Source organism: Solanum verrucosum, unplaced genomic scaffold (genome assembly GCF_900185275.1).
Source record: "Solanum verrucosum unplaced genomic scaffold, falcon-dt-bn FXZP01000161.1, whole genome shotgun sequence".
Taxonomy (NCBI): domain Eukaryota; kingdom Viridiplantae; phylum Streptophyta; class Magnoliopsida; order Solanales; family Solanaceae; genus Solanum; species Solanum verrucosum.
The window spans coordinates 1220544-1245550 of record NW_026020127.1 but is presented as its reverse complement, the minus strand read 5'-3'; the positions used below and the strand labels follow the sequence as shown (position 1 = coordinate 1245550).

General features: G+C 35.8%; 8 protein-coding genes and 1 pseudogene across 9 annotated transcripts; 6 read left to right on the top strand and 3 right to left on the bottom strand.

The window, feature by feature from the left end:
* Positions 1-116: 116 nt before the first annotated feature.
* LOC125826041 (chlorophyll a-b binding protein 3C, chloroplastic-like) lies at positions 117-1161 on the bottom strand. Its single transcript, XM_049505339.1, has one exon. The coding sequence runs from the start codon at positions 1112-1114 to the stop codon at positions 311-313; it is 804 nt and encodes a 267-aa protein (XP_049361296.1). The 5' UTR covers positions 1115-1161; the 3' UTR covers positions 117-310.
* Positions 1162-2425: 1264 nt separating this feature from the next.
* On the top strand, positions 2426-6148 carry LOC125826043 (chlorophyll a-b binding protein 3C, chloroplastic-like; annotated as a pseudogene). Its single transcript, XR_007442921.1, has 2 exons — positions 2426-3276; positions 5635-6148. The product of XR_007442921.1 is annotated as a chlorophyll a-b binding protein 3C, chloroplastic-like (transcript).
* Positions 6149-9009: 2861 nt separating this feature from the next.
* Positions 9010-10047, top strand: LOC125826035 (chlorophyll a-b binding protein 3C, chloroplastic-like). The gene has a single exon (XM_049505333.1). The coding sequence runs from the start codon at positions 9015-9017 to the stop codon at positions 9882-9884; it is 870 nt and encodes a 289-aa protein (XP_049361290.1). The 5' UTR covers positions 9010-9014; the 3' UTR covers positions 9885-10047.
* Positions 10048-11299: 1252 nt separating this feature from the next.
* On the top strand, positions 11300-12120 carry LOC125826039 (chlorophyll a-b binding protein 3C, chloroplastic-like). Its single transcript, XM_049505336.1, has one exon. It carries the CDS (start codon positions 11302-11304, stop codon positions 12103-12105), a length of 804 nt encoding a protein of 267 aa, XP_049361293.1. The 5' UTR covers positions 11300-11301; the 3' UTR covers positions 12106-12120.
* Positions 12121-13759: 1639 nt separating this feature from the next.
* LOC125826040 (chlorophyll a-b binding protein 3C, chloroplastic) lies at positions 13760-14563 on the top strand. Its single transcript, XM_049505338.1, has one exon. It carries the CDS (start codon positions 13760-13762, stop codon positions 14561-14563), a length of 804 nt encoding a protein of 267 aa, XP_049361295.1.
* Positions 14564-15594: 1031 nt separating this feature from the next.
* On the bottom strand, positions 15595-16520 carry LOC125826042 (chlorophyll a-b binding protein 3C, chloroplastic). The gene has a single exon (XM_049505340.1). The coding sequence runs from the start codon at positions 16507-16509 to the stop codon at positions 15706-15708; it is 804 nt and encodes a 267-aa protein (XP_049361297.1). The 5' UTR covers positions 16510-16520; the 3' UTR covers positions 15595-15705.
* Positions 16521-19178: 2658 nt separating this feature from the next.
* Positions 19179-20076, top strand: LOC125826037 (chlorophyll a-b binding protein 3C, chloroplastic-like). The gene has a single exon (XM_049505334.1). The coding sequence runs from the start codon at positions 19179-19181 to the stop codon at positions 19980-19982; it is 804 nt and encodes a 267-aa protein (XP_049361291.1). The 3' UTR covers positions 19983-20076.
* Positions 20077-21012: 936 nt separating this feature from the next.
* LOC125825925 (iron-sulfur cluster assembly protein 1-like) lies at positions 21013-22358 on the bottom strand. The gene is made up of 2 exons (XM_049505213.1): positions 22035-22358; positions 21013-21162 (listed from the first exon to the last, which is right to left on the bottom strand). Exons 1-2 carry the CDS (start codon positions 22356-22358, stop codon positions 21013-21015), a joined length of 474 nt encoding a protein of 157 aa, XP_049361170.1.
* Positions 22359-23491: 1133 nt separating this feature from the next.
* On the top strand, positions 23492-24395 carry LOC125826038 (chlorophyll a-b binding protein 3C, chloroplastic-like). The gene has a single exon (XM_049505335.1). The coding sequence runs from the start codon at positions 23492-23494 to the stop codon at positions 24293-24295; it is 804 nt and encodes a 267-aa protein (XP_049361292.1). The 3' UTR covers positions 24296-24395.
* Positions 24396-25007: the final 612 nt, after the last annotated feature.

Here is a 25007-nt window from a genome sequence, read left to right as displayed (position 1 = left end):
CCATTTATGATGCATTTTTTTATATTTGTTTATATCGATGTATAAAACTTAAAGAGATATATTTAAGATGAAAATTGGAACTACGATATTAAAAATTGCTTGTGCAAGAAAAAATATATATGAAAAAATTAACTTGTTCTTCATTAATTAATCCAAACCAATTTACACCACATACACAATAATCTTGTACTGAACCCATAACCCAGAATGCTCTTAAAAAACTGACCCCTTCTATAGATTCATCTCTCACAAAGCTAAAAACTCATAATCTCACACTAATTGGAGGTTAGAGATCAACATATTGTTAAGCTCACTTTCCGGGAACAAAGTTTGTGGCAAAGGCCCAAGCGTTGTTGTTAACTGGGTCAGCAAGGTGGTCGGCAAGGTTCTCCAATGGACCCTTTCCGGTGACAATAGCTTGGACAAAGAATCCAAACATGGAGAACATAGCAAGTCTGCCATTCTTGATTTCCTTAACCTTGAGCTCAGCAAAAGCCTCTGGGTCATCAGCAAGGCCCAATGGGTCAAAGCTACCACCAGGGTAAAGTGGGTCAACAACCTCACCAAGAGGCCCACCAGCAATACGGTAACCCTCAACGGCTCCCATCAACACAACTTGGCAAGCCCAGATAGCCAAGATGCTTTGTGCATGGACCAAACTTGGGTTGCCCAAGTAGTCAAGTCCACCCTCGCTGAAAATTTGGGATCCAGCCTTGAACCATACAGCTTCACCAAACTTGACACCGTTACGGGCCAAAAGCTCAGGGAAGACACATCCAAGAGCACCAAGCATGGCCCATCTGCAGTGGATCACCTCAAGCTCACGGTTCTTAGCAAATGTTTCAGGGTCAGCTGAAAGTCCAGCAGTGTCCCATCCGTAGTCACCAGGAAACTCACCAGTCAAGTAGCTTGGGGCTTCACCAGAGAATGGGCCCAAGTACTTAACACGGTCAGGACCATACCATGGGCTACCAGAGGAGGCAGGCTTGGCCTTGGCAGCACTCTTCCTCATGGTAATTCTCCCATTTCCGGTGATTTCAGAAGAAGATGGTGAGAGTTTTACCGCCTTACCGGCGAAAGTAGAGGAAGAAAGAGCCATGGATGAAGCAGCCATGATTTAATATTAATAAAAAGAAATGAAGTGTATTTTGATGGTTGTTGTGTGATGATTTATGTTCAATTGTGATTAATAACACTATATATAGGAGGGAGGGAATATGGTTGGTTCTTATCTTATGATATCTCTATCTACAATTTCATTGGTTTTCAAGATTTTATTAGCCACTTGGCATTTTATAATCCATCAATATTTCAAGATATTTTTACTAATGGGGTCCAACAAATATGTGGCTATGAATATTGCAAACTTGTCCTATATGCTGTCAAGTAAGATACTTTAGTCTAGGTGTTCCATTGATATTTTTCATCCAAGTGTTGCTCTGAAAAACTGAACAATTAATTCTAAAACTTGTAAATTTTCTGAAGCTAAGTAGAGGAAATTAAAAGGGTTCAATTGAATCTCATTCATTGAGAGATTATACGAAATATTATATAAATAAAGTAAATTTTTTTCGTATATATAAATTGTTGAACTCTCTTGATACAAGAAAAAATCGAGTGAGGTCGTAAATTTAAAACTCAGCTCAAATCTTAGGTGTTATATTCTAATATTATATATTTTGTTTTCTTTTGTATAAACTTGTCGCCCCACAACTGTTTATAGACAGAGTTAAGAGCGAAAGAGGTTTATTCAGGCTCCATAGTTGGAAAATCATATGGCATATATAAAGTCAATTTATTTAATAAAAATATATAAAATTTATACTGAAATATGACATGACCTTTTCTATGAGTTTTTTTTTGTGAAAATGAAGGATACAAAATTAATCAGTCCTTTTTATTTAATTCTTGTTACTATTGCTAATTTGAATATACATGAATGAAAATTTAATTTTCCACTTCCCCCCCACCTCCATACATCTTCACGAAGAGCCTATACAATATGTGAATTAAATTCAAACATTACTGTCTCATTGTCAATTTGCCCCTCATTCAAAGTGGTCCTATTTTACACACAAGTGTGTGAACTATTGCATGGCCATTAGTTACTCTTATGTTTTAGGTCAAGTGGATATTATATTGAAGTAATCCACAATCACACGTGGCAACTCTGGATTGGTTTTAAGAAAGGAAATCTAAAATGTGTTAGATTTTTGTATACATAATGTATCTAAAAAATATCTAGTCATCTTTAATGGTGTTGAGCTTTGCCAAATGGACAATAACACCAAAAGGTTAGATATTGCATCCACCAATGAAAAATCAGATATAGATATTCAGGGATAATGATATATTGGGGCTAAGGAGTCTATTTCTAATTTATATACAGTTGGTGCAAGGCACAAGAAACTCAAGCCTCAAATCAACTCTTCTTTTTTGTACATTCAAAGAGTTTTCATTCTACTTCTTACAATGGCTGCTTCTACAATGGCTCTTTCCTCCTCTACCTTTGCCGGAAAGGCAGTGAAACTCTCACCATCTTCCTCTGAAATCACCGGAAATGGGAGAATCACCATGAGGAAGACTGCTTCCAAGGCCAAGCCTGCCTCCTCTGGTAGCCCATGGTACGGTCCTGACCGTGTTAAGTACTTGGGCCCATTCTCTGGTGAAGCCCCAAGCTACTTGACTGGTGAGTTCCCTGGTGACTATGGATGGGACACTGCTGGACTTTCAGCTGACCCTGAAACATTCGCTAAGAACCGTGAATTGGAGGTGATTCACTGCAGATGGGCCATGCTTGGAGCTCTTGGATGTGTCTTCCCTGAGCTTTTGGCCCGTAACGGTGTCAAGTTTGGTGAAGCTGTATGGTTCAAGGCTGGATCCCAAATTTTCAGCGAGGGTGGACTCGACTACTTGGGCAACCCAAGCTTGGTCCATGCACAAAGCATCTTGGCTATTTGGGCTTGCCAAGTTGTGTTGATGGGAGCCGTTGAAGGTTACCGTATTGCTGGTGGGCCTCTTGGTGAGGTTGTTGATCCACTTTACCCTGGTGGTAGCTTTGACCCATTGGGCCTTGCTGACGACCCAGAGGCTTTTGCTGAGCTCAAGGTTAAGGAAATCAAGAATGGCAGACTTGCTATGTTCTCCATGTTTGGATTCTTTGTCCAAGCTATCGTCACCGGAAAGGGTCCATTGGAGAACCTTGCTGACCACCTTGCTGACCCAGTTAACAACAACGCCTGGGCCTTTGCCACAAACTTCGTTCCCGGAAAATGAGTGTAACAAAAAATAGATCTCTAATCTTCAAGTAGTGTGAGATGAGTTTTTAGGTTTTGAGTGATGAATCTATAGAAGGGGTCAAATTTTTAAGCATTCTGGGTTATGGGTTCAGTAAAGAGATTGTAATGCACTAATGTGGTGTAAATTGGTTTGGATTAATGAAGAACATGTGAATCTTTTCATATTTATCTTTTTATAGCATGTAAACTTAAATTACAAATTCCATATTATTCTAAAGATTTTTACTTGTAAATATCTTTAAATGACCTTATAGTATAAAAAATTCTTTATAATAATAACAATATATACAACTTAATTTTTTAAAATGATTTGATTATTAACAATATACAAGTGCACTAGTACTATGGAATAGAGGTTTTTAAAATGCATAAAATGATAAAGTTTCTAACTGTTGAGTGTTGGATATAAAATGAAATAAATATTAAGAAGTATGTTTTAAGGAACGTTACAGTTACCCTAAACACTTTGACCAATCAGTTTACAAAATATGTACAAAGTGTATAGGCGGTTATTCATATTTTATACTAAATAAACATATACTACACTTATAATATATATAACATATACACTATTAGTATATACATGGTGTATATTTCATTCATGTTGGTAAATTAGCAGGCAGAATGGTACATACCCATAACTTTTCGTATAATATTCTTGATAAATGATGTTCATGACTTCTAATATGTAATTTGGTCTTGTACAACAAAAACATACCCTGTGAAATCTCACTATTCTATCCACTTAATTAATATGTAATTTGTTCTTGTAGAAGTTCATAAATCGTAATTATTCTAGCCACTTAATTAACCTTAATATATGGCTTTCTAGTTTAGTTTTCTTATTATTCTCCTGTTTTTCTAATTGACTATTACTAGTTTTTCGACACATGCGTTGCACGTGATTACCAATTTAGAAAATATATGTTATAGTAAATAGTATTGCTTATTTAAGTGGAGATTTGAATAATTAACTTTGCACAAAATAATATTGCAGATTCTTTTTTGAATGTTCAATATGGATCGTCATATAAATATATCTTATCATCCCAACATTTATGAATGAAAGACATGCCAAAACTTTGATACAAATTATTCACAAGTTCTATGAATGAACAAAATTTCAAGGTCATAACTTTCACAAGCGGGTCATCACATTTTTCACAAGAGTTATGTCGGGAGTAAGAATGAAAATTTAAGCTTTAACAAAAGATATGTCATACGAGCCATAACTTTATTTCAAATTATTGATAAATTCATAAGCAAAACTTGTCTTATCACAAGTTATGATGGACACAAGCATAACTTTAGTAAAATTGTTCATAAGTTCTGTCGAATTGATGACAAAATTTATACGTATTGTTTATTTGTTAAAGAATTTTCACGAAACTAGCCAAACTTTTTACCGTCTTTGTTTAACTTACCTATAGTATCTCACACAAAAATCAAATCATATTTCATTGGAGCTTAATTAGCTGTTGGGACACTTGAACTTGCATTACCCTAAGTTCAATTTTTTTTCTTATATTGTCTCATTGTCAATTTGCCACACATAAAAGTGGTCCTATTTCATATGACAGCCAAATAAATTTAAGTGTTTGAACAAAGTGGATATTATGTTGCAATAATCAACAATCACACGTGGCAACTATTGATTGGATGTAATATACAAAATCTTCATTGTGTTAGATTTTTTGAATATGTGAAGTATCTAAAAAAATCTAGTCATGTTTAATGAACTTTGCCAAATGGACAAGTATGCAAAATGTTACAGATTGTCATCCACCAATGAAAAAAGAGATATAGATATTCAAGGATAAGGGTATTGGGCCTGTGGAGTCATTTATATACACTTGGTGCAAGGCCCAAGAAACTCAAGCCTCAAATCATCTATTCTTTTTGAACATTCTAAGAGTTCTCATTCTACTTTTATAATGGCTGCTTCTACTATGGCTCTTTCTTCCTCTACCTTTGCTGGAAAGGCGGTGAAACTCTCACCATCTTCTTCTGAAATCACCGGAAATGGGAGAATCACCATGAGGAAGACTGCTGCCAAGGCCAAGCCTGCCTCCTCTGGTAGCCCATGGTACGGTCCTGACCGTGTTAAGTACTTGGGCCCATTCTCTGGGGAAGCCCCAAGCTACTTGATGGTGAGTTTCCTGGTGACTACGGATGGGACACTGCTGGACTTTCAGCTGACCCTGAAACATTCGCTAAGAACCGTGAATTGGAGGTGATCCACTGCAGATGGGCCATGCTTGGTGCTCTTGGATGTGTCTTCCCTGAGCTTTTGGCCCGTAACGGTGTCAAGTTCGGTGAAGCTGTATGGTTCAAGGCTGGATCCCAGATTTTCAGCGAGGGTGGACTCGACTACTTGGGCAACCCAAGCTTGGTCCATGCACAAAGCATCTTGGCTATTTGGGCTTGCCAAGTTGTGTTGATGGGAGCCGTTGAAGGTTACCGTATTGCTGGTGGGCCTCTTGGTGAGGTTGTTGACCCACTTTACCCTGGTGGTAGCTTTGACCCATTGGGCCTTGCTGATGACCCAGAGGCTTTTGCTGAGCTCAAGGTGAAAGAGATCAAGAACGGCAGACTTGCTATGTTCTCCATGTTTGGATTCTTTGTACAAGCTATCGTCACCGGAAAGGGCCCATTGGAGAACCTTGCCGACCACCTTGCTGACCCAGTTAATAACAACGCTTGGGCCTTTGCCACAAACTTTGTTCCCGGAAAGTGAAGTTTTTGAGAGAGAAAATGTTACTTCTAGTATCTTATTGTTTGATGACCTTTTAAACCTAGCAATTGTAAATTACTAGAGATTATATATGAAGTTTTTTGCCATCAGGCTATACTACAAAGTTTTATCTTGTGTCCATCTTCAGTGTTAAATTATGTAACATTGGTTATAACTAGGCAATGATTTAAAAATAAAAAAGAGAATATTATCCTAACCATATGGTTAAGACCTAGTGTTTGTTGATTAAATCTAAATCATTAATCGTAAGAAGTTGAAAAAATGGAGACAAGAGAAAATGAAAGATTAATTTCTTTATGTTATTAATAATGACTAAACAGTTTTTTTTTTTTTTTAAATTTAAATATACCACTAGACAGATCTAGTGGTGTTGTATTAATATAAAAAATATAAAAATCCTTAATAGGGATAAGTACAAGCAAGGGGGGCTAGACCTTACCTTTCCATTCCTAATAAGGTTATGAACCTCTACTAATTAACAAGCATGAAGAAAATAAGAACTAGAGAGAACTAGATATTCTACGACCATCATTGAGTTAGTAACATACTCTACGATGATATTACAAATGAGGATACTTAAATAATGCAAACATATAAAAGCCAAGAAGAAAGTTGTGTTATCAACCTCAACCTTCCTTTTACAAATGTATGGATTAAAAAAAATAGATTGCCCGTCTAAAGTAACTTGAAGTATTTTCCTTTTGTCTTCTTCTTCAAATCTGTCCAACAACAATTGATAGTTCATCACTTTTTCTTGGGTTGATTGGATCTTGTTAAATCTATTGACACTGTCATATGATTTTGCTTTGCCAGTCGCATAGGTAGTTGCCTTGGAACAAACTCTCCGATCACTTTACCATCCCAACTGTGTTGCCTACCACGTGTCTTCCTTTTGCTTTTGTTACTTCCACTTCTTTGATGCCTAGGTGAGATATCTTCATCCCTAGCCACTTTATCAAAACATTCGTCTAGTATATTATCTTCCTCATCCTTATCAAAAGAATCATCGCCCAAATCAATAGCATAAGCATTAGTGGGATTAACTATTGATGCTAAGGCCTCTACTTCATTCTTCTTTGCAATCACACTTTTAGGCACAAATTCTAAAGCTTGTGGACTTAATTTTCCATTCAAAATAGGAGGTGAGACATGCACTTCTTCATCAACCAAAACATCCCACCTAGGAGCACTCCTCTCCCCTTGATTTTCCTTTGAAATAATCAAATTATTTGTGAGATTAGCTTGAGAAAGTGATGACATACCTTTCACCAAATCTTTGTCATTCCATTTGGACAAAATGAGTTGTCCAAATTCACCTTGAAGTTCCCTAAACAACTCCAAAGATTGGGTAGGGACCTCATGAGCTAAGGTGTTCAAAGTGACTATGGGTGGCTTGATCGCTAAATTGGATTTGAGTGCCAAGGAAGCCTTACATTCTTGAATACTCTTATATACTTCAGGATTAGAAATATGTAATGTTGGAGCCGTAACATTACCATCTTTTCCGATATCCTTCAAGAAAGCATCAAAACTATTCGAGCATAATAGGTCATTTGAGGAATTACTTCGCGAACCTGGAGAAACATTAGATGATTCCTTCCTACGTATAACCATGTTCCAGTTCCCAATGCCAGAAACATCGACTTGCTGCATTAAATTTGGATTCTTTGACCTCTGATGTTGTGTTGTTTTTATAGGTATACCAAAAACTCTATCACCTGAACTTGTGCTCATATCACCTCGATTTCCAAGCTCCAAATCGTTCTCACTGGAATTTTCATTTAGTAAAAAAAAAAAAAAAAAAAAAAACTAAACAGTTAAATAATATATGCATTTTTACATCGTAGTGATAAATTTCACAATCATATACGGTTATAGTAATTTATTATTGAATCTACATTCCTTGCTTGAACCTTCTACACCAAAGTCAATTCAATAAAGTTTTTCCATTCGATAGGTGCTATATATCAAATGATTTATCTAGTAATCGGCAATCTAGAAGCAACTTAATTATTCTATTAGCTATCGATTTTGGATCTTATTAATCTAATATAATAATCGATAAGAAAATAACTATCGATGTCAGCTACACAGTACACATCCAGAGTAGGACGTAAACAATGAATTATTCTCTTTGACAATAATCAATCAAAGTCAAAACGAACATACAATGTGATTTGAACCACACCCTCACTTCACGTCTTCTGACAACGATTTAGTACGACAATGACGTATCATTTTCTTCTGATTCCTATCGAGTGGCCCATAGGTTCTTCTGTTTTAAGGTTGTTTGAGATTTATGTCAAAATGAGCATACAATATGTTCTAAGGTTGTTTACATAACTTCTTCACAAGTTATGCCGCATAAAAGAATGATAAATTAATCTATCACAAGCTATGCTTGACATGTCCTAATTTGGCACTAATGGTAATTCACAAGTAATTATGACGATCGTACAAATTATTTACAAGTTCTATCAGATTGACAAAACTCACATATATTATTCAATTGTTCACAATTTTTATTGAATTGATGACATTTTGTACTATTTTCATTCTACCTATCTTCAGTAACCCTAAAACAATTTGTATTTCATTTCAAATGTATAAAAAAAGGTTATTGTACATTGTCTCATTGTCTATTTGCAACTCATACAAGTGGTCCTATTTCATATGTCAGCCAAATAAACAGATGTTTGTGAACAATGCATGGCCATGAGCTACTCTTATGGTATGGTCAAGTGGATATTATATTGCAATAATCTATAATCACACGTGACAACCATGGATTGGCTGCATGAGAGGAAATCAACATTGAGTTAGATTTTTTAAACTTATAAAGTATCTTTAAAAAAATCTAGTACAAAATTGTCATTCACCAATGAAAAAGCAGATAATGATATTCAAAGATAAGGATTTTGGGCCTGTTGAGTCATTTATATACACTTGGTGCAAAGCCCATGAAACTCAAGCCTCAAAACAACTTTTCTTTTTGTACATTCAAGAGTTTTCATTCTACTTCTATAATGACTACTTCTACAATGGCTCTTTCTTCCTCTACATTTGCCGGAAAGGCGGTGAAACTCTCACCATCTTCTTCTGAAGTCACCGGAAATGGGAGAGTCACCATGAGGAAGACCGCTACCAAGGCCAAGCCAGCCTCCTCTGGTAGCCCATGGTATGGTCCTGATCGTGTTAAGTACTTGGGCCCATTTTCTGGTGAGTCTCCAAGTTACTTAACTGGTGAATTCCCTGGTGACTATGGATGGGATACTGCTGGACTTTCAGCTGATCCTGAAACTTTTTCTAAGAATCGTGAGCTGGAGGTGATTCATTGTAGATGGGCCATGCTCGGAGCTCTTGGTTGTGTCTTTCCCGAGCTCTTGGCTCGTAACGGTGTTAAGTTTGGTGAGGCTGTATGGTTCAAGGCCGGATCTCAAATTTTTAGTGAGGGTGGACTTGACTACTTGGGCAACCCAAGTTTGGTCCATGCACAAAGCATCTTGGCAATTTGGGCTTGCCAAGTTGTGCTAATGGGAGCCGTTGAAGGTTACCGTATTGCTGGTGGGCCTCTCGGTGAGGTTGTGGACCCACTTTACCCTGGTGGTAGCTTCGACCCATTAGGCCTTGCTGACGACCCAGAAGCTTTTGCTGAGCTCAAGGTAAAGGAAATTAAGAACGGCAGACTTGCTATGTTCTCCATGTTTGGATTCTTTGTTCAAGCTATCGTTACCGGAAAGGGTCCATTGGAGAACCTTGCCGATCACCTTGCTGATCCAGTAAACAACAACGCTTGGGCCTTTGCCACAAACTTTGTCCCCGGAAAGTGAACTTCTTGAAATAGAGCCTCTTCTAGTATTTGTTTGTTTGATAGGCCAATGTAGCTACTGTAAATTATAGGAGATTATATATGAATTTTTATTTGGTCTCCAATAATTATGTAGTTCTATATATCTTTATACCTACAATTCACAATAGCAGTATGTATTTGCATATCATGTGGAAAGTAAAAGTGAATAGAAAATTCCTTACTATAGGACTTTTTAAATTACATAAAATTGGGAAAGTTGGTAATTACTAGAAAACTATTCCATCAAGTTAGAAACTCAAGGTATATTAGGAACAAAGATTTAGTAAGGGATTATCAAAAAGTGAAAAAAAGTAAATTAAAATGTATCTGACGTGGCAATGACATGGCAAAAACCTATCATAAATGTAAAATATCTTTCACCAGACTACTTTCTACTTAAAAAATGGGTCAATATCGATTGTCAAAATCAATGAACAACTTAAAAAAAGCAACGTGAAATCAACAGACTATATATCACTGATTTATCCTTCATCGTTTTTTGTGAAATCGACAAATAGAGTCTGTTTAAGGGATAATCGATCCTGTCCGTCGATCGGTTTTAAAAGTCCGACAAACAGTGTTGAGTTTTTAGAAATATACATAAAAATGTAGCTACTTGGAATTGAATCTAGCTATATTCTATGACTTAAGACAATTTTATCGTTCGATCACACATGCTCTACAATGAAATATTTTCTTTATTTTTATTTATATTCTTCAATTATAATTTTACACTTCAACGTCGATCCTGTTCAACGATAGGAAATATTACATAACCACTTGATGAAATCCGAAAGAAAATGGATAAATGACCGATACTACTATATGATTAGTCTTTAGATAATAAGTATTGTTCATATTCTTATAATCGATTTAATAAGTATCTTCTTTTATGGTTCATATTATGTAATATTTTTTCTTGGAAAGATTGATAAATGAATTTTTCTAAATTTAATTTTGTTATTATTCTGTTTTCCTAATTGACATTCAGAGTATAAATTAGTCAATGAAATAATTGCTAGAAAATAATTTCAATTTTTTCATTTGTCTTATTGTTATGAAGAGGTTACACCACTCATACAATATGTGAACTATTGCATGGCCATAATTTTTTAGATGTGGATTTTGCAAGATTCCACTATATATCACACGTGGTGACTCAGGATTGGCTGTAAGAGAGAAAAATCAACATTTTGTTGGATTTTTTTGGACATAATAATGTATCTAAAAAATATCTAGTCATGTTAAACAAATTGTCATCCACCAATGAGGAAATAGATAATGATATTTTAGGATAAGAACTTTGGTCCTTAGAGTCATTTAAATATACTTGTTACAAATCAAATATTCATTCAGTGTAGTAGCAACATTCAAGAGTATTTCATTTTATTTCTATAATGGCAACTTCTACAATGGCTCTTTCTTCCTCTTCTTTTGCCGGAAAGGCGGTGAAACTCTCACTATCTTCTTCTGAAATCACTGGAAATGGGAGAGTCACCATGAGGAAGACTGCTGCCAAGGCCAAGCCAGCCTCCTCTGGTAGCCCATGGTATGGTCCTGATCGTGTTAAGTACTTGGGCCCATTCTCTGGTGTGTCTCCAAGTTACTTGACTGGTGAATTCCCTGGTGACTATGGATGGGATACTGCTGGACTTTCAGCTGATCCTGAAACTTTTTCTAAGAACCGTGAGTTGGAGGTGATTCATTGCAGATGGGCCATGCTTGGTGCTCTTGGTTGTGTTTTCCCTGAGCTCTTGGCTCGTAACGGTGTCAAGTTCGGTGAAGCTGTATGGTTCAAGGCTGGATCCCAGATTTTCAGCGAGGGTGGACTTGACTACTTGGGAAACCCTAGTTTGGTCCATGCACAAAGCATCTTGGCAATTTGGGCTTGCCAAGTTGTTCTAATGGGAGCCGTTGAAGGTTATCGTATTGCTGGTGGGCCTCTCGGTGAGGTGGTTGACCCACTTTACCCTGGTGGTAGCTTCGACCCATTGGGCCTTGCTGATGACCCAGAGGCTTTTGCTGAGCTCAAGGTAAAGGAAATCAAGAACGGTAGACTTGCTATGTTCTCCATGTTTGGATTCTTTGTTCAGGCTATCGTCACAGGAAAGGGTCCATTGGAGAACCTTGCCGATCACCTTGCTGACCCCGTTAACAACAATGCTTGGGCCTTTGCCACAAACTTTGTCCCCGGAAAGTGAACTTCTTGAAATAGAGCCTCTTCTAGTATTTGTTTGTTTGATAGGCCATTGTATAGCTAGCTATTGCAAATTACAGGAGATTATATATGAAATTTTTATTTGGTCTCCAATAATTATATAGTTCCATATATTTTTATATTTACAATTTACAATAGTAGTATGTATTTGCATATCATGAAAAAACAAAAGTGAACAGAAAATTCCTTACTATAGGAGTTTTTAAATTACATAAAATCAGGAAAATCGGTAATTACTAGAAAACTATTCCATCAAATTAGAAACTCAAGGTATTTTAGGAACTAAGTTTTAGAAAGTGAATATCAAAAGTGTGAAAAAAAAATAATAAAAAAAAATAATAAAAATGTATCTGACGTGGCAGATGACATGGCAAAGACATATGACGTGTCTTTCACCGCTCTATTTTCTACTAAAAAATGGGTCAAAATCTATTGTCAAAATCAATGGACAACTTAAAAAAAACAACACCAAATCAATAGACTATATATCGCCGGTTTTACTTTCATCGTTTTCGTGAAACCGAGAGACATGGTCGGTTAAAATTGAGGGACAATCGACCTTGTTTGTCAATCGATTTTAAAAGTCCAACGGAGAGTATTGATTTTTTCAGAAATATACATAACAAATGTGGTTACTTGGAATCGAATTTAGATATTTTCTGGCTTTGGATAGTTCTATCATTCGACCACGCATGCTCTTCGATAAAATATTTTCATTGTTTTTATTTGTATTCTTCAATTGTAATTTTACACTTCAAAAATCAATCTTATACTTTGCTTTAATAAAATAATTAATAATAAAATCGAAGGACTGCCGTTGATTTTCGTCATAATAATGTTCACGACTTTAAATATTGTGTTTTGTTCTTATAGAAAAAAGAACCTTTAGAATGTTGGTCTCTTCTCCTTCTTCAATACACTTTAATTAGCAAAATGTTAATTGAAGTATCTAATTGTAAATAAGTAAACATAATTTTCTTATTAACTGATGTTAATCGTAAAGTATATTCGTATATGTACTTTTTTGCCGTAATTCAACGATAAAATATATTACATAACCACTTGATGAAATCTGAAGGAAAATGGATAAATGACTGATACTACTGTAAGAATTATTCTTTAGATAATAAATATTGTTCTTATTCTTATAATATATTTAATAAGTAACTTCTTTTACGGTTCATATTCTGTAATTTTTTGTTATTATTCTGTTTTCCTAATTGACATTCAGAGTATAAATTAGTCATTGAAATAATTGCTAGAAAATAATTTCAATTTTTTCATTTGTCTTATTGTTATGAAGAGGTTACACCACTCATACAATAGAATTGTGTGAACTATTGCATGGCCATAAATTTTTAGATGTGGATTTTGCAATATTCCACTATCACACGTGGCGACTCAGGATTGGTTGTAAGAGAGAAAAATCAACATTTTGTTAGATTTTTTGGACATAATAATGTATCTAAAAAATATCTAGTCATGTTAAACAAATTGTCATCCACCAATGAGGAAATACATAATGATATTTTAGGATAAGAACTTAGTCCTTCAAAGTCATTTAAATATACTTGTTACAAATCAAATATTCATTCATTGTAGTAGAAACATTCAAGAATATTTCATTTATTTCTATAATGGCAACTTCTACAATGGCTCTTTCTTCCTCTTCTTTTGCCGGAAAGGCGGTGAAACTCTCACCATCTTCTTCCGAAATCACTGGAAATGGGAGAGTCACCATGAGGAAGACCGCTACCAAGGCCAAGCCTGCCTCCTCTGGTAGCCCATGGTATGGTCCTGACCGTGTTAAGTACTTGGGCCCATTCTCTGGTGAGTCTCCAAGTTACTTGACTGGTGAATTCCCTGGTGACTATGGATGGGATACTGCTGGACTTTCAGCTGACCCTGAAACTTTTTCTAAGAATCGAGAGTTGGAGGTGATTCATTGTAGATGGGCCATGCTTGGAGCTCTTGGTTGTGTCTTCCCCGAGCTCTTGGCTCGTAACGGTGTCAAGTTCGGTGAAGCTGTATGGTTCAAGGCTGGATCCCAGATTTTCAGCGAGGGTGGACTCGACTACTTGGGAAACCCTAGTTTGGTCCATGCACAAAGCATCTTGGCCATTTGGGCTTGCCAAGTTGTGCTAATGGGAGCCGTTGAAGGTTACCGTATTGCTGGTGGGCCTCTCGGTGAGGTTGTGGACCCACTTTACCCTGGTGGTAGCTTCGATCCATTAGGCCTTGCTGATGACCCAGAAGCTTTTGCTGAGCTCAAGGTAAAGGAAATCAAGAACGGTAGACTTGCTATGTTCTCCATGTTTGGATTCTTCATCCAAGCTATTGTCACCGGCAAGGGTCCATTGGAGAATCTTGCTGACCACCTTGCCGACCCAGTTAACAACAACGCCTGGGCCTTTGCCACAAATTTTTCCCCCGGAAAGTGATTTTTTAAGAAATGAGTTTCCTCTAGTATAAATTGGCTAATGACCTAGTAAAGCCATTGTAAAACATAAATTATAACTGGAGATTATATATGAATTTTGTTCAATTTTATGGTTCTCAGTTACATATTTCGTGCTATCCATGCAACAGCATAATGGTAAAAACATACCAAATTATAACTTTTTTGGCGAGTTTCATACCTCTGTTATATTTCCATTGTTCTATTTACCTTTCTAAACTATCATTTTTCTCGAGTTTCAAATCTCAGTTTATTTCCATTGTTCTATTTATCGTTCTAAACTATCATTTTTCCCGAGTTTCATATCTCAGTTATCACTCCCTTTGTATTAAAGCACTCATCACATTGATCCTGAGTTGGGCTACACGTGACTGTTGTCGATTGAGATCACATATTTGACATACTCAGCATTGAAGTTTGTTTTAATACAAAAAGGAGTGATAGTTTAGGTAAGTAAAGGGAACAATTGACGGTTATGGTATGAAACTTACTTTAAAATGATAGTTTAAATATGTTTTTAATCATTCATTCCGACAACAAAGAATTCTAAGGTACAAAATAATAAGTTGCAGAACAGAGAAATGATATAACCTATATTCTTGCTTTTAAGAATTATAAGATGTATTTACAGATCATAATTGTTTTTTTGAACTAAATGCTTATTAATTTACCTGAAAATTTGATATGAAATTGGCTCTGTAACATCGTCGTGTAACATTATCTTGACATTGCTTTTTATGGTACTGGGGTTCGTTAATCACCAAGCACGTACATGAGCACGTGCTAAGAAAAATGAAATCGTTAGATCACGATTTCATAGTTATAAAAAATACTGACCTCCTTTTTAGATTTTAATTTGCTCTGCTCTGCAGTTACTTGTTTGTGCCTGGGAACAAATTTGATGCAATTTCGTTCCAAGTCTTGTGAATAGCCAAATTGAGAGACCAATATTTCTGCCACTTTTGTGTATGATTTATATGAGTAGTACATAAAATGCAACTTAGAAATATAAAATTATTGGAGAACCAAACAAAATTCATTTATAATGTTGATGTAATTCATAATATCTAGCTTTACAAGGCCATCAAACAATCAAATAATAGCGTAGACTCTATTCTAAGAAGTTCATTTTCCAGGCACAAAGTTTGTGGCAAAGGCCCAAGCGTTGTTGTTGACTGGATCAGCTAGATGGTCGGCAAGGTTCTCTAATGGACCCTTTCCGGTGACAATAGCTTGAACGAAAAATCCAAACATGGAAAACATAGCTAATCTACCATTCTTGATCTCTTTTACCTTGAGCTCAGCAAACGCCTCTGGGTCGTCAGCAAGGCCCAATGGGTCGAAACTACCACCAGGGTAAAGTGGGTCAACAACCTCACCAAGAGGCCCACCAACAATACGGTAACCCTCAACGGCTCCCATCAACACAACTTGGCAAGCCCAAATGGCCAAGATGCTCTGTGCATGGACCAAACTCGGGTTGCCCAAGTAGTCAAGTCCACCCTCACTGAAAATTTGGGATCCAGCCTTGAACCATACAGCTTCACCAAACTTAACACCGTTACGGGCCAATAGCTCAGGGAAGACACAACCAAGAGCTCCAAGTATGGCCCATCTACAATGAATCACTTCCAGCTCACGGTTCTTAGAAAAAGTTTCAGGATCAGCTGAAAGTCCAGCAGTATCCCATCCATAGTCACCAGGGAATTCACCAGTCAAGTAACTTGGAGACTCACCAGAGAATGGGCCCAAGTACTTAACACGATCAGGACCGTACCATGGGCTACCAGAGGAGGCAGGCTTGGCCTTGGTAGCGGTCTTCCTCATGGTGACTCTCCCATTTCCGGTGATTTCAGAAGAAGATGGTGCGAGTTTCACCGCCTTTCCGGCAAATGTAGAGGAAGAAAGAGCCATTGTAGAAGTAGCCATTATAGAAGTAGAATGAAGACTCTTAAATGGAGCTACTACACAAGAAGAAGAGTTGATTTGTTGCTTGAGTTTCATGAACCTTGCAATATATAAATGACTTGGAAGAACCAAAATCCTTATCCTAGAATATCATTATCTATTTTCTCATTGGTGCATGACATTTTGTTAACTACTGCATTATTATGTCCAAAAAATCTAACCAAATGTTGATTTCCTCTCTTATAGCCAATCCAAAGTTGCCACGTGTTTGATTTGAAGACTATTGCAAAATTCACATCTAAAAAATCATGGCCATGCAATAGTTCGCACCCTCTTTATGGCTGGCACATCTCAATAGCTGTGTATTCGGAATATTGACGGATTAATTTAGATTTGTGTCATGTAAATTTTATTTAAAACATATATTTCTATTAAAAATCTCTCTATTTTTCACTCCTTGACTAGGTGTGTATTCGAATTACTGTGTTGCTGGTGGACCTCTCGATGAAGTTGTTAACCTACTACTCTACCCCGATGATAACAATAATGCCTGGCCTTCGTTCTTAGAAAAGAGTCTACACTATTATTTTATGGCCTTGTAAAGCTATTTTGAATACCCGCTAAATTATATAAATTCACCCGCGAATTATACAAACGAGATAGCTCAAACTGTAGCTATAGCCCGTAATTATGCAAACTATAGCTATGAAGCATAATTAAGTTTATTATAGTGACTATTTGCGAAAATTCCCTATTTATTCTAGTCTCCAATAATTGTGTAGTTTTCAGTTACCTTTTTTCGTTCTTTTCATGAATCAAATACACAAGAAGATATATATATATATAAATTTTGTTTTATAAAAGTATTCACAAAAAAAATAATTTTCTGATTAGAAATATGAAATTTGACATTACGAAAATAAATTTAAATATATTAGAACCAATTGTTTAATTTTATATATTTTGTAATATATTTTATTTAAATTTACATATCGAAGGATCGGTTGCGAACATAAATACAATATGCAATTCACATCATTATGACATCTCACCATGTCTTCCAATATGAAAATTATCTTGGTTAAGGATAGAATTGATCTTTGATGGAAGAGTATTTAGTTAGATTAATGATGTCTCTCACATGTTTTTCTTGATAATTTAAGTGGATGCATTCCTAAAAATAGTCGTAGTTATACTTATGTTAGGTTGTTTTTTTTCTTTGTCAATTTAGGTGGATTCATTCCCAAAAGAGTAGTTATACTTAAGTTAGCTAGGATCAGCCAAATGAATATTAAATCTATTATAATCGCATATTCAAAACAAATCTTTGTTTGGCATAGGGTTTACATGATTGGTAGCGCGTTTGAGATAAATTTACCAAAATCTTATTTAGATGGTGTTATTTATGTACTTAAAACAAAAAATTGAAACAAGTTTAATGATTTCTGATATTTTACAAACAAAAGTTGGGTAACCTGTCCAAGCATAAGACTACTAAAACACATGTTTTAAGCGTCAAAAACCTCCCAAAACTTTATTTTTATTATAGAACTAGTCATTTGTACGTGTTAATAATTTATAGGTTTGTATGCGAAGAGTCAATATCTCATTATATAATCTAAAATTTCTTTCAAGTTAATAAAATGTTATCCATTTGTTGTAATACAATACCTTGATTCTTGTTTAAAAAAAAACTTCTTGGTAGATAATAAACTTTAAGTAATTTAATTCAAAAAACTACAATATCAAATAAAATTCTACAGTCATTTGACCAAAGACTCAAAAATTTGAAAAGAAATTTTATTACATTTGCAATTTCATGATTATATAAGAAAGTAATGAACTAACTCACTTTTTAAATATTAATTGTAACTTTGTGATACATATAGTAATGTTTTTTTTGGAGATTATAAGGATACTTTTGCTAAGGATTAAAATTAGTTGTAACTTAATATTAAGAAAAGAAAATTTAATATATTTCTATGTCACAGAACAAGAAAATTATAAATTGTTTAAATTAAAAAGACTTGAAAGCAATTCTCTTATATCTTTTAGAAACCAAAATAATCATTACTCTTGTAAAAATTCTTTATATTATCATTATATATAGTATAAGTTAGATCCATACACTTATATATATATGGATTTAAATCATTGTTTTTATTAACTATTTGGTATCATCATTATCTTATCATATCATTATATACATAAGTTAGATCCATACTTTATATATATATATATATATATTGTTCACATGAAGAGGAATATACACCACTCATAAACAAGTTTCCTATTTGATAGGCCAGCCAATTACAGAAGTATATGAAATATTGCATGGCCAGTAGTTGCTCTTGGTAAACTGGATTTTGCAATAATCCACTATCATACGTGGCGACTCTGGATTGGTTGTAAGTCGAAGAAAATTGCAATGGTTAGATTTTATTTTTTTTATATTAAAAACACATTGTTTTTAGTGGTGTTGAACTTTGCCAAATGGACATGACCAAGTTAAAAAACTGTTATCCACCAATGAAAAAAGAGATAGTGATATTCTAGGATAAGGACTTTAGTCCTTCCAAGTCATTTAAATACTGTTGGTTCAAGGCTCATGAAACTCAAGCAACAAATTAATTCAATTCTTCTTCTTGTGTAGTAGCTCCATTCAAGAGTTTTTTCATCTTACTTCTATAATGGCAGCTTCTACAATGGCTCTCTCTTCTCCTTCATTTGCCGGAAAGGCAGTGAAACTCTCACCATCTTCTTCTGAAATCACTGGAAATGGGAGAATCACCATGAGGAAGACCGCTACCAAGGCCAAGCCTGCCTCCTCTGGCAGCCCATGGTATGGTCCTGACCGTGTCAAGTACTTGGGCCCATTCTCCGGTGAGGCTCCAAGCTACTTGACTGGTGAGTTCCCTGGTGACTACGGATGGGACACTGCTGGACTTTCTGCTGATCCAGAAACCTTTGCCAAAAATCGTGAGTTGGAGGTGATCCACTGTAGGTGGGCTATGCTTGGAGCTCTTGGTTGCGTTTTCCCCGAGTTGTTGGCTCGTAACGGTGTCAAATTTGGTGAAGCTGTGTGGTTCAAGGCCGGATCACAAATTTTCAGCGAGGGTGGACTTGACTACTTGGGCAACCCTAGTTTGGTCCATGCACAAAGCATTTTGGCCATTTGGGCTTGCCAAGTTGTGTTGATGGGAGCTGTTGAGGGTTACCGTATTGCTGGTGGGCCTCTTGGTGAGGTTGTCGACCCACTTTACCCTGGTGGTAGCTTCGACCCATTAGGCCTTGCCGACGACCCAGAGGCTTTTGCTGAGCTCAAGGTAAAAGAGATCAAGAATGGTAGACTTGCTATGTTCTCCATGTTTGGATTCTTTGTTCAAGCTATTGTCACTGGAAAGGGTCCATTGGAGAACCTTGCCGACCATCTTGCCGATCCAGTTAACAACAATGCCTGGGCCTTTGCCACAAACTTCGTCCCCGGAAAGTGAAGTTTTTAAAAAGAGTCTCTTTGATTAGTTGTTTGTTTGATGGCCTTGTAAAGCTATTGTAAATTACAAGAACATAATATATATGAGTATTGTTTGTCCTCCAATCATTTGATAAAAGGTAAAACGTGACATTCTATTTGAGACATGCTAAAAAAACATGCATAACATAAATTGGAACAGATGGAGTAGCACCATTTCGCTTTTGGCTTACTCTGACTTGAAAGTTGTTTTGCTTTAATTAATTCTTTTAATGTTTTATCCTTTATAATTGTTTATATTCCTCATAAATAAAATTTCAGCGCTTGAAATTCAGCCTATCCAAACGGGCTCTTATACAAGAACATTACATTTAACTTTAAACAATCTAACTTTCGAAGATACGAAGAAACGGATTTTAGAATCTAGTAATTTAATTTCTCTATTTCTAAAGAAAGAAAAAAATGTATTGGATAATCAAATCTTTGACTGTGTATCAAGAAACTAGTAATGAACTTTTTTGGGAGAAACCATCTAATTACACAAACATTCCTACCATATTTACTAATTCCCCCTAAGTTTGAAACACTTTTATTTTATCTTACTATTTTATAATTTCATACCAAATTTCAAGTCAGTTACATGTGAGTTACACTATATACATGTATTTCACGTGTATCCGGGATACCAAATACGCGAGCAAGATGGGAGGGAGGCAAGCGAGATTTGTCTATGTATCCTTGATACATGTGAATCACACTAGATATATGTGTATCTAGTGTGATTCGCATGTACGAGTGAGATATGAGAAGAAAGTGAGCAAGATTTGTCTATGTATTCCTGATTCATGTGAACCACCCTAGATTAATATCATAAACGTGAGGTAAATCATCTGTAAATAGGTATACCAAAGTAGATCAATCCATAAATAACAACACATTGAATCATCCTAGCAATTAACTGTAATATGTTCACATAATTTACTATACAGCAAACTGTCATAGAGCTAATTTAACATTTATGAATTCCTTGCACGAAAGCATCCACTAGTAAATTAAGCATCAACTGCATTCTGTGAATGGTCACTGAATTTCGTCTTCTTCGCTTCATGATCCTTCAGAGCAGCCGTAATTGCATCGTCAGCAAGCATCCTGCCATACTGCAATCGAACAGGTGGACGATGGAAAAATGGTTTCCTATCTTCCTGTAGTAAAGTCAGATATGTTAAACACTACATCTCAATTCAGAAATATGAAAGACTACCCGTTAATCTTCAAGCATGTAGCACATGCATCAACAGAAAAAGAGAAGGCCAAAGATATATGGCGTAATATACATAGATTGTCAGACACCTTAACTTGGCCTAAACTAGTACTCCGATTCTGAGAATGCACATCTAGACACCTTCACTCTTCCTCATTGTGCCTCGTGAATACCTCGACATTTTTGAAGAGTCTGAGCAACATAGGTCCCTCAGGTAAGAACAAACAGAGCAGGACCACTACCACTGATTCGTGGATCATTCACTAAAATTTGGGTAAGGAGGGAAAGTAAAAGTTGTATCCCAAACGAATAACTAAGAAAAATCAACTGTCCAAGACTACCTATTAATCTATATGGGATAATACATTGATACATTAACTTGGCCTAAATTGACACCTAAACATTCTAACTTTAAAAATGCACATCTAGACATCTCAATCATCCTCGCTATATCGTACAGACCCAAAGTTGACGTGACACCTAAAGTTTGGAGGTGCCAATAGATCTGTTCTGATAACCTATCTAATCAATGTTTCCCCACAGATGTTCAGTCCTCCAAAAATACATTACTTTTGGATATTTTTGAAGCGTCCGAGCAACATAACACCCTAGGTAAGAACAACAGAGCAGGACCACTACCACTGATTTATGGATCATTCAACTATTAAATGTTCTATTTTCCTACATTTCATGTAGGAAACTAGAACACCATATATCAAACTCGATAAATCGTGATACTTTTGATTATATAACAAACAACATGATAGGAAACCAAATTCGATTAGGATAAACAATTTGAAAAAGAGAACATACTCTAACGAAGTAGGAGTAAGCAACATTAGTCTCTAAACCAACTATATTTACGATTTTCCCCGTCTTTTCATCCACTATCATCTTCGCATTAGGCTGATATGCGACAAGACTTATACATGGAATACCACCCTTAAAATAATCTTCCATCCATTTCCTCATCTCATCATCGATTTTGATTTGAGGTTTCATCATATCCTCACAAACCGGAGCTCCGGCAACACCCTCACCAACATTCCGATGATCATTGTAATGATATAGCTGCCGCCACCGCCACAGGTTCACCGGCGTTACACCGCTAACTCGATTTCCGATTTGTTTCAACATCTTTTTGAGATTTTGCCCTAAAGTTTGATTACTTTTACGAATTAGGGTGATATCGCATGTCTGTCTACATAAATATTTTTTTTTCTATTTATCGGGAGAGTCTATGGGTCGAAGAGTAAGGGTAAAAATGTAATTCTACTTATAATATATTTTAACGAAATATCTGGACGATTAAGAATAAAAATGTAATTTTCTTAATAATATCCTTTAATAAATAAAAATTGAGGATAAATTTTGAAATTAACTAGTTAGGAATTATTTTATTCCACTACTTTACACGTACATAGTGACGGATCCAAAATTTCAAATAAGGGGTTCAAGATTTGAACTTGGAACCTCAACGTGAGTTTTGAACCCCTCAACCACTAATAAGTCAACCTCTTATCTTACATTTCAGAGCTTCAAAATCAATATATAAACATAAAGAATCTTTAAAATACCTTAAATATACAACATTATTTTTTGCCAAGGGGGTTCGGAGAACCGCCCCTATACGTACATATCTTATACTAAATACTACCTAATAAATAATATCAAAACTAATACATTCTCCTAAATGACTCCGTCCAAAAAAAAATCACTAATTCATAATCATGATAATACGAGTTTAAGTGCACCAACTTATCCTTCTATATTCTATAACCTCCTTACAAATTTACAATGAATCATCCAAGTTAAACCTTGAATTGTAGCATCCAATTATTAATCATGGGAACTTAGTCCAATTTTTAAAAATAAAAAATAGGAGTTGTTCTTATTTTCTCACATGAAGTGGTGTATAAATGTTCCTACTTCATAAGCAAGCCAAACAGTCAAGTGGATTTTGCAATAATCCACTATCCATGTGGCAACTTCATATTGGCTACAAGAGAGGAAATTTTGCATTGGGTTGGATTTCATCTAGTCATATTTAGTGGTGTTGAACTTTGCCAAATGGACATGAATCAAGTTAAATAAAATATATTATCCACCAATCAAAAATCAGATAATGATATTCTAGGATAAGGACTTTGGTCTTTCCAAGTCCTTTATATGCACTTGATGAGGCAAGGTTCATGAAACTCAAATAAACAAAATCAACTCTTCTTCTTGCGTAGTAGCTCTATTCAAAAGTTTTTCTTCTTACTTTTATAATGGCATCTTCTACAATGTCTCTCTCTTCTTCTTCTTTTGCCGGAAAGGCGGTAAAACTCTCACCATCTTCCTCTGAAATCACTGGAAATGAAAGAGTCACCATGAGGAAGACTGCTACCAAGGCAAAGCCCGCCTCCTCTGGCAGCCCATGGTACGGTCCTGACCGTGTCAAGTACTTGGGACCATTCTCTGGTGAGGCCCCAAGCTACTTGACTGGTGAGTTCCCTGGTGACTATGGATGGGACACTGCTGGACTTTCTGCTGATCCAGAAACCTTTGCCAAAAATCGTGAGTTGGAGGTGATCCACTACAGATGGGCCATGCTTGGAGCTCTTGGTTGTGTCTTCCCAGAGCTCTTGGCCCGTAATGGTGTTAAATTTGGTGAAGCTATATGGTTCAAGGCTGGATCACAAATTTTCAGCGAGGGTGGACTTGACTACTTGGGCAACCCAAGCTTGGTCCATGCACAAAGCATCTTAGCTATTTGGGCTTGCCAAGTTGTGTTGATGGGAGCCGTCGAGGGTTACCGTATTGCTGGTGGGCCTCTTGGTGAGGTTGTTGACCCACTCTACCCCGGTGGTAGCTTTGACCCATTGGGCCTTGCCGAAGACCCAGAGGCTTTTGCTGAGCTCAAGGTAAAAGAGATCAAGAATGGTAGACTTGCTATGTTCTCCATGTTTGGTTTCTTCGTTCAAGCTATTGTCACCGGAAAGGGTCCATTGGAGAACCTTGCTGACCACCTTGCCGATCCAGTTAACAACAATGCCTGGGCCTTTGCCACAAACTTTGTCCCCGGAAAGTGAAGTTCTTAAAAAGAGTTTTGTATTAGTTGATTGTTTGTTGGCCTTGTAAAGCTATTGTAAATTACAAGAACATTACATATGAGTTTTATTCGTTCTCCAATTATTTTTTATTTCTAAGTTACATTTTCAATACTTATCCTATATAAAAAAAAAAAAATACAAGTTAAAAGTAGCAAAATGGGCTCCCAAGTTGCCAATTCACAAGTCTAGTCTAGGGGAACAAGGATTGACTCAATGGGTTCCAAGACAGTGCAAATTGAAATTGGAATCCAACAAAAATTAGGCCAATGATTTTTCTTCCAAATCTTGTAAAATCCCATGTTTGAAAATAAGATAATTACACTTATTCTACCATTCATCTTCTATTTTCTAGTTATTGAACATGTTAATTTATAAAGTGCACAAACATGAGCTTCAATTAGAAGAAGAGGGAATTCCTAAAATAGGAGTTATAACTTGCATAACATTAGAAAAATTTAATAATCTTTTTTTGTCTTTTATAAAGTCAAATCTCTCTATAACATTTTTTTCTAAAGAAAGATCTTTTAATAAGAACGAAAAATTCAAACAACATTATTAAAAAACTTTACACTTTTAATATAGTATATATAATATAGATAAATAATTCTCCCTCTTTCAAGTTATGTTGCGGTGTTTGACGTGCAACAAATCTTCAGATTTATTAATTTTCTTTTTAACTTATGATCTAAAA